The sequence below is a fragment of the Oncorhynchus kisutch genome, linkage group LG13 (genome assembly GCF_002021735.2).
Source record: "Oncorhynchus kisutch isolate 150728-3 linkage group LG13, Okis_V2, whole genome shotgun sequence".
NCBI lineage: Eukaryota > Metazoa > Chordata > Actinopteri > Salmoniformes > Salmonidae > Oncorhynchus > Oncorhynchus kisutch.
This window is the reverse complement of record NC_034186.2, coordinates 73,345,328-73,355,265: the sequence shown is the minus strand read 5'-3', so window position 1 is coordinate 73,355,265 and position 9,938 is coordinate 73,345,328. Positions and strand designations below refer to the sequence as shown.

Sequence of the window (9,938 nt, the reverse complement as noted above, 5' to 3'; positions counted from 1 at the left end):
CGGAATCCAAACACTGTGGAAGGAATTCACGGAGTAAGACTGAGCTAGAGGGCGAGAAAGACAGAGAGGAGAACAGAGTATGGGGAGGGGTGGTTGTGTATGAGAGAGAGAGAGAGAGAGAGAGAGAGAGAGAGAGAGCACAATGAATGGGTAACAGGGCTAATGTAGACAGGCAGACTGACAGAATGGGCACATTTCAACATTAACACTGACATTGAGAGGGAGGGGGCTAAGGACAGTGGGAAGAGGGAGAGGGTTGGAATACCTTACAACTGTGGTACATGCATATTTGCTGGAAAAACAAGTGGGGGAACTTAGATTGAGTGAGAGAGTGTGTGTTAGGGACAGAGAGAGGGAGGGAGGTAGGAGGGGAGAGCAGGAGAGCGGGAGGAGGGGGATATAGAGAGGGGAGGAGACAGAGAGTGAGTGAAGTGGTGGTCTCTCAGGGAGAGAGACACGGTAAGTACCAAGGTCCTGAGGGATAGGAAGGTAGATATACCTCAGTGTCTGCTATAAAAACTACCAGCGCATGGACCTGCAGAGACAAAGTAACAATAACAGCTACTTGTGCTCCGATACAGATCTCCTAAAGAGTAGATCACCAGTGAAAGACAATAGTTAGGAATAGAACAGCAGCAGAACAACAGCAGACCTACAAAGGGTCAGGAAGTTGTTGAAGTCTATATAGATGCTGACGAGGACCCAGACAAGCTGAACAGAGACAGACGTTCCCATTTGAGAGAACTCTACAATGACAGTAAGTGGACGTTTCTTTAAAATTCAGCTACTGTTGTCCTTATGCAAATTGTATGAAAAGTGGCGGTGTCATATATTTTAATTTCCACTATACCAACTGCAGAGAAATTCCATCGCAAAATAGTCATAAATACACAAAGACAACTATGGGATGTCTTCCTCGCCCCACTACATCGACAGGAGGCTGATATGACATTGCACTATAGTCATATAAACATAGAACCACTGTTTTTACAAGTAGATTCATGATTTGTGTATTGTTTGACATTTTTACTGCATCGTTAGCAGCTAGTAAGTCAAGCCTTTCACTGCACCCACTATAGCATCTGCTGAACGCTTTACGCAACCAATAAACTTTGATTTTCTTTTGATTTGATTTGATTTAGCCTGCTGTCAGATGTTGCATTGGACTTAGTTTGTTTCGGGGGTCACATTCTATGGACAATGGTATAATGTTTATGGGTCTGTAAATACAGTAACATCACTCTGACACTAGTATCTGCATAGTGAAGTGACATTGTAATATAGACGTTTGTCTATATTATGTTATATTATGTCTTCATACGGGGGCGTTCAGTTGGGGGTGTCAGTGGTTGCCACGGCCACGGGTCCAGAAAGGAGCACATAGTAGAGAGGCTTTTCAGCTTCCAGTGTTTATATCTTCACTGGTTTTACTTGTCTTTAAATCTGTTAATAGCGTTAGTCTTCGGACAGCTCATAATACTGTCATAGAGGCCAATATTTCAATTACAGCTAGCTCTTATCGACAGGGGGATTCATTGACCAATAAGGGATTCATTCATAATCACCTCAGGTTACAAGGACACAGTGAATGTCAGGTGGGTGAGTCTGGGGCAACTGTCTTCCACCTGTTGCAGCAACAAGTTACGCAATTGGTGTCAATTGGGAAACGTCATTGGACATAGTGATCAGTGCTAGCCGGGGGTCAATTTGATTTAAATTAAGAGTGAATTCAATCAATCAATTGAAAAGTCCTCATTGAAGATAATTTGGTCAACATTCAATTCATTCTCTGAATTGACATGGAAATGATACCATTCCTGATTGTGATCCAAATGAGTTCATATTTTCAGTGCTTTCATATGAAATTGGGCTGAGGGAAATAATGACCTTTGACCCAATATAGCCTATCAAATCAAATGTTATTTGTCACATGCGCCAAATACAACAGGTGTAGACGTTACAGTGAAATACTTACTTACGAGCCCCTAACCAACAATGCAGTTTAAAAAAATATGGATAAGAATAAGAAATAAAAGTAACAAGTAATTAATTAAAGAGCAGCAGTAAAATAACAATAGCGAGACTATATACAGGGGTACCAGTACAGACCTTACCGTGAAATGCTTACTTACAAGCCATTAACCAAAAGTGCAATTCAAGAAATAGAGTTTGTCATTTATGTTAGAAATGTATTTTATATTTTCTCCAGCGTGCCCAGCAGCAGCATATTCAGACTGGTTGGACCCTGCTGGCGTATTCTTGGCTTCATATCAAATGTTTGGCGTTGTTGTGTGACAAGACACAGATAGTTCAGATAGTCCACTAAAATAAAACTCCAATTACTCAAAGCCAACTCGCCGATAGATTAACTGAGCGTTTCATCAGATGGAAGATTCTGCAGCTGAAAGTTAAAACATGTAACTGCCATTTTTTACGTTTGTTCCTAAGACCGTATTGTCTTTATTTCACTCTGTAATGCAAGCTCCTGACCTTTGCGAATGCAAATCAAGTCTTTTGTCAGTTACATCCAAAAGTATGTTACTCCCAACTCAAGTAATTACAGAAGTTAGAGCTGTGGGCCGTAAACGAAAGGTTGCTAGTTCAAATCCCCGATCCGACTAGGTGGAAAATCTGTCGAAACAATTACTCCAGGGTCACCGTCAATAACGGCTGATGCCTGGCTGTAATCCCACTCTCTGGGGGGGAGTGAGATATGCAAATAACACATTTCCATTTCACCCTGTACACTTGTAAGCACCCCCCATTTCACCCTGTACACTTGTAAGCACCCCCTATTTCACCCTGTACACTTGTAAGCACCCCCCATTTCACCCTGTACACTTGTAAGCACCCCCCATTTCACCCTGTACACTTGTAAGCACCCCCCATTTCACCCTGTACACTTGTAAGCACCCCCTATTTCACCCTGTACACTTGTAAGCACCCCCCATTTCACCCTGTACACTTGTAAGCACCCCCCATTTCACCCTGTACACTTGTAAGCACCCCCCATTTGACCCTGTACACTTGTAAGCACCCCCTATTTCACCCTGTACACTTGTAAGCACCCCCCATTTCACCCTGTACACTTGTAAGCACCCCCCATTTCACCCTGTACACTTGTAAGCACCCCCCATTTCACCCTGTACACTTGTAAGCACCCCCCATTTCACCCTGTACACTTGTAAGCACCCCCTATTTGACCCTGTACACTTGTAAGCACCCCCTATTTGACCCTGTACACTTGTAAGCACCCCCTATTTGACCCTGTACACTTGTAAGCACCCCCTATTTGACCCTGTACACTTGTAAGCACCCCCCTATTTGACCCTGTACACTTGTAAGCACCCCCTATTTGACCCTGTACACTTGTAAGCACCCCCTATTTGACCCTGTACACTTGTAAGCACCCCCTATTTGACCCTGTACACTTGTAAGCACCCCCTATTTGACCCTGTACACTTGTAAGCACCCCCTATTTGACACTGTACACTTGTAAGCACCCCCTATTTGACATTTTGATCCTCTATTATGCAACAAATATATGTGCAAGGTCGAGCTGTCACGCCCTGCCCATAGAGAGACTTTTTATTCTCTATTTTGGTTAGGTCGAGGTGTGACTAGGGTGGGTAATCTAGGTTGTTTGTTTCTATGTTGGCCTGGTATGGTTCCCAATCAGAGGCAGCTGTTTATCGTTGTCTCTGATTGGGGATCATATTTAGGCAGCGATTTGTGTTTTGTGGGATATTGTTTATGTGTAGTTGCCTGTGAGCACACCATTGTCTTCACGTTTCGTTCATTCTTTATTGTTTTTGTGCATTTTCAGTTAATAAACATGTGGAAACCAGATCACGCTGCACCTTGGTCTGATAATTCTTACGACGAACGTGACACAAACATATAAATATATCTTGGTGTTATTATAGCTTCATCCACTGTGTTACACAAACAGTCTTTACATCCCTGACTCATTTGCTGGCGTGTTACTTTAGGCGGAGTGGGATCCTGTTTTAATGAGGTCAGCAGATGTATATATGGGGTCATACTGATGATATGATAGACACAGGGGACTGAGGGGACAGTAGGTATGTACCTACAGCATGTTCTGGCTGCTCCAATGTGACATTCATCCAATCTCTCATCTCATCATTCTCTCACATTTTATGGTAATCCCTGAGGTCGCCTGACATCCTGTAACAGTACATTTTATGGTAATCCCTGAGGTCACCTGACATCCTGTAACAGTACATGTTATGGTAATCCCTGAGGTTGCCTGACATCCTGTAACAGTACATTTTATAGTAATCCCTGAGGTCGCCTGACATCCTGTAACAGTACATTTTATGGTAATCCCTGAGGTTGCCTGACATCCTGTAACAGTACATTTTATGGTAATCCCTGAGGTCGCCTGACATCCTGTAACAGTACATTTTATGGTAATCCCTGAGGTCGCCTGACATCCTGTAACAGTACATTTGATGGTAATCCCTGAGGTCGCCTGACATCCTGTAACAGTACATCTTATGGTGACACTGAACCATGTCCACCCAAGCATACATGTATCAGCAAGTTGATCAATCAATCAATCATTCAATTGATAAATTAAAATGTATTTATATTGCATATGTCATAAAGTGCTTAGTGTTTATTCCCACTCCCCGTTGACCATTTTCAGTGTTGGTTGGTTATTCACCATGCAGCGCGGTAGCTTATAAACCTAGTCAATTCCTGCTAGAGTAACAAGATATTGGAAATGAAACATCAACTCCTTAGAAAAATGTTCCCCCTATTTGACCATGTTTCCTTGTTTTCTCTGTCAGGCTGCAGCTCAGGAACTGGACGAGCTATGTTTCCTCTCAGCCCAGTCCATGTCCACTCTGGAGACCTCCAACCACTTCCAGATGGTCAAGCTGCTGGGAGAGGGATCCTACGGCAAGGTCATGCTGGCCGTCCACAAGAAGAGAGGTCAGTAAAGCACCAGAGGTCACTGTGGTGGTCGCTGACCCTGGTCCTGGAGAGTTATGGGGTGGGCAGGCGTTATAAATGATGCCTTCCGATATTATACTTATGCTGAAACATTTATTCTATTCTACTGAGCCATTTACTTTATGTTCGTATTCTTATCTTTTATAATTTCTTATTGTTGTTGAATTGTCGAGAATGAACCTGGCAGTAAGCATTTAGCTGGACGGTATAAACCATGTGTATCCAGTACAGACAGCCAATAAAACGTGAAACTTGTTAGTGTCCACGACACACCTATAAATGCTTGTTATAAAGGCAAAAAATGGTCAAAGACTCCAGCCTCCCTAGTCATAAACTGATCTCTCTGCTACCGCACGGCAAGCGGTACCGGAGCACCAAGTCTAGGTCCAAGCGGCTTCTAAACAGCTTCTACCCCCAAGCCATAAGACTGCTGAACATCTAATCAAATGGCCACCCAGACTATTTGGCCACCCAGACTATAAAATACAATTTGCATTCTACTTCAACTAACCGGTGCCCCCCCACATTGACTCTGTACCGGCACCCCCCTGTATATATTGTTATTTTTTACTGCTGCTCTTTAATTACTTGTTAATTGTATCTCTTATTCTTATCATATTTTTAAAAAACTGCACTGTTGGTTAGGGGCTTGTAAGTAATCATTTCACTGTAAGGTCTCTATAAGGTCTCTATACCTGTTGTATTCAGCGCATGTGACTAATAAAATTTGTTTTGTTCTCGTGAAATATGGGTCTGAAGGGGTCTGGGGTTACAGTTCAGAGGATAAAACACGTGAACAGTGAGTGGTTATATGTCCAACGTGAGGGTAGAGGTGTCTTTAAATAGTGTCAACTTAACTGTTAGCATGAGTGTTGCTGCTATGAAGTGCTTTACTACATTCTTGGGGATAGAGTTGCTGTGGGGTTTCCTCAGGGGAGAATGACTGCCCCTTCTCATTGAAGCCACGCAGGGTTGGATGGGTTACTTTCTAAATGTCATACGTAACAGTTACTAGTTACCTGTCCAAAATTGTAATCAGTAACTTTTGGATTACCCAAACTCAGTAATCTGAACTATCCATCAATCGTATTTGGTGTGTCATCATAGAGATCTCTGACTTGTGGTCAGACTCACTTAGATGGAACACTAACTTAAACGTATGCCTTTTTAAATGCTGAATTGAATGTCATTGACAAAACAGAAAGGTGTCATAATGTATTTTTTCGCAAGCATCCTTCCTGAATTGAAAATTAATCCAAGAAGTAATCATCTAGTTTTTCAAAATATCTGTAATCTGATTACAATATTCTTGCAGGCAATGTCATTTCTTAGTTAGTTTTTTTTAATCAGTTACTCCAAAACCCAGAAAGTTCAAGGCCTACTGCGTTACTGCAGGCATTGTTAGCAAAAAATGGGATCCCCATGATTGTGAATGGAAAATTTTCAATCTTCGTGGTGAATCTTTGTGTAAATAAATAACTTTGTCACGTGATCGATGGTTTTATCCATTCATAAACAGTCATTGGATTTCCTCTATTTAAACCCCAGGGAATAGGGAAGTAATGTAATTAGACATCCCCGGGGCTATATGGAATCTGCCAGGATGTTTTTATGTTATCAATGTGGTCCCAGTGATGACAACATGATTTACTCTATAATTGATCTATTGATGTTTTAGTGCAGTATTTGATTTGATTTTAATGTCTAAATAATTTCTTGGGCCTCTCCTCCTCTCCATCAGGCACTCCCATGGCTCTGAAGTTCTTCCCTCGCCAGTCCACATCCCTCTTCTCTTTCCTGCGTGAATACAACCTCTCCCTTTCTTATTGCACTCATCCCTCTCTCACCCGGGCCCTGGGTATCTTCTTCTCCACCCCCTGCTACTACGTCTTCGCCCAGCAGGCTGGTCTCTACGGAGACCTCTACAGTGTCATCGTGTCAGAGGTCAGTTAGAATCATACATCTGTTTACAAACTCTGAGTCAGTCATACATGAGAGGTGTTTCATTTCCATGTCAAAGCACTAAAGCTAAGTGCACAACACAGACCCAGTATTGTAATTCCTCTGAGGTCTGACCTCTGTCTGCCACCACCTCTACTGTTCCATATTGCCCTGGTCCCAGTTGCCCTCTTCCTCTGTCAGTGAGTACATGATAAAGACTTCAATGGAATCTCTCCAGTGGCCTCCACCTCGTCCCCTCTAGTGACTCTTTGTTTGTGTCGGTCTATGCCATTAACCTACAGTGGATGATAAGCTTGCATCATCTTCAAGACCCTGGTGCTTGCCGACAGAGCAGCAAGAGGAACTGCACCTCCTTACCTTCAGGCTATGTTCAAACCCTACATCCCAACCTGAGCACTTCGTTCTGCCACCTCTGGTCTCTTGGGCCTCCCACCCCTACAGGAGGGCAGGTCCTGTCAAAGCTCTTCTCTGTCCTGGTATCCCAATGGTGGAACAACTTTTATACTATAGTCATGAATGTAAATGTCTGAAACCCTACCTCTTTGAAGAGTATCTTAAATAACTCTCACGGTGCCCCCTCCCCCTCACCTCTTTTCACCCTAGCACTGACTTTGCTGGTAAATGCTTTGTTGAGGGATAATTTCCTTGATAGAATTGTGATGTGTTGTTGTCTGACCTAGATATCTTCAGATGAATGCACTAATTGTAAGTTGCGCTGGAGAAGAGCGTCTGCTAAATGTCTAACTTGTAAATGTGAAAAATTACGAGGTGTTTGCTGTCTCCGATCCTTTTAGCATCTATGGGTGGGACGAGGACAACATGATAGAACAGTGGTTCCAGTGGTTCCCAAACATAAAGCTTTTTGTGTGACATAACTACTAAACTAAACCTAGCAGCCTCCTACGTTAAACTAGGACCCAAAAGGAATCCAGGCCATACCATTTATGAAACAATGATATACAGTATATTGTTGTTTCTCTCTCTGTCTCCAGGTGGGTGTAGATGAAGAGTGTGTCCAGAGTGTGATGTCTCAGCTGAGTGGTGCCGTCTCATACCTCCACTCCATGGGCTTCGTCCACCGGGACATCAAACCAGAGAACATCTTCCTGTGTGACCGTGCCTGTCGCTGGGTCAAACTGGGTGACTTCGGCCTGGCCCGCCCCACTGGCTGCACCGTCCGCGCCGTCTGGTACGACTCGCCCTTCTGCACGCCTGAGGTGGAGCAGGCCAAAGAGTCTGAGAAAGTGAGGGAGCAGAGAGAGGAGGATGGAGAGGAGGAGGAGAACATTTGGATCACAGTGGAGACCACTATAGACAGCTGGGCCCTGGGCGTGCTGGTCTACTGCCTGCTGACGGGATGCTTTCCCTGGGAAGAGACAACCCACGATGACCCCGCCTACCGGAGGTACAAGGAGTGGTACGACCGCGAGACGGAGAGGGAGGAAAGGAGCGAGGGGCTGAGAGGGGAAAAGGAAGAAATTTGGTGCGAAGGTAAAAGTGAAAAGGACAATATCCTGAGCCTGGAGAAGAATCAGAAGTTGAACCCTATGGCCCCACAGTTTGAAGGCTTCAGCCCACTGGTGATGTCTCTTTTCAGGGAGCTGCTTAACCCACAGCCCAGGCTTCGAGGAGGCCCTGATGAGATCCTCAGCTACCTGGGTGGGCCCTGGTTGATGGAGACGGAGAGAGAGGAGAAGAGGAAAGCAGAAGAGGTAGAGAAGGAGGCCAGGAAAATAAGAGAGGCAGGAACGGTGGAGGAAGGGAGGGAGAGGGAGGGAAGAGGGGAGAGATAAAATGTTTCATACTAGACAGGTTCGAGAATTTTTAAGATGTACTGTACATTTTCAAAGACAATATTTGCTTTATAGAGGTTGATATTCTGAATATTTTGCTGAACATTTCTTACTCTGTATTGATAGAATTGAGACAACTGTATTTTGATATTGTTGTATGTTTGACCTTGTAATAGTTCTCTACAGTGTAATGCAACTTAATATTATATGTGTGTGTGAGCGTGCATGTGCCATTCCTGCCTGTGTATGTGCGTGCTTGAACATGATCGTGAGTGTGCATGTGTGCTTAGGGGCAGCTAGCCTCTTAAGAGAATACATGAATTCGTTCTCCTTCAACACACAGGCAGTATTATAATGATCACTCTATGACACTTTAAGTTGTAAAAATATCTGAATAAACCAGTTTGTATTTATATACATGTCTTGCTTCTCTATGTTTGTCTAATACACTTTTTCTTGTATTCTTTTAAAATAAATTTCCAATATACAAACCAAGGGATTTTGTGAAAAATCAGCAAAACTAGGTTATCCACAAGTGTACCTGGGTGCTCTGTCCCCTCAGTTCAAACTTTAGCCCCCTCAGTTTTAATTTTATGTCACTATATAAAAATAGCTAAATAATTACAATGACTGAGTGACAGGTTGACACAAAAAAAATATATATCTCAGCTGCGTTGTGTCAGCACAATAGACAGAATGCGCCGCGGTGTGTGTATAGGGCTATGTTAAGCTGTTGGGGCGGTTAAATCAAATCCTATTTTATGTGTCTAATACAACAGGTGTAGACCTTACAGTGAAATGCTTACTTTACAAGCCCTTAAGAAAATTAAGTGTTAAGTAAAAAAATTGATAATGAAAAAAATACAAATAACAAATAATTAAAAAGCAGCATTAGAGAGGCTGTATACAGGAGGTACTGGTACAGCAGGAGGTATCGAGAGAGGCTGTATACAGGAGGTACTGGTACAGCAGGAGGTATCGAGAGAGGCTGTATACAGGAGGTACTGGTACAGCAGGAGGTATCGAGAGAGGCTGTATACAGGAGGTACTGGTACAGCAGGAGGTATCGAGAGAGGCTGTATACAGGAGGTACTGGTACAGCAGGAGGTATCGAGAGAGGCTGTATACAGGAGGTACTGGTACAGCAGGAGGTATCGAGAGAGGCTGTATACAGGAGGTACTGGTACAGCAGGAGGT

The 9,938-nt window shown here is 43.4% G+C and overlaps 1 protein-coding gene across 1 annotated transcript; it reads left to right on the top strand.

Moving 5' to 3' along the window:
* Positions 1-372: 372 nt before the first annotated feature.
* LOC109868789 (serine/threonine-protein kinase SBK2) lies at positions 373-9,156 on the top strand. The gene is made up of 4 exons (XM_031787243.1): positions 373-757; positions 4,821-4,965; positions 6,728-6,930; positions 7,941-9,156. Exons 1-4 carry the CDS (start codon positions 752-754, stop codon positions 8,739-8,741), a joined length of 1,155 nt encoding a protein of 384 aa, XP_031643103.1. The 5' UTR covers positions 373-751; the 3' UTR covers positions 8,742-9,156.
* The last annotated feature ends 782 nt before the right edge of the window (positions 9,157-9,938 follow it).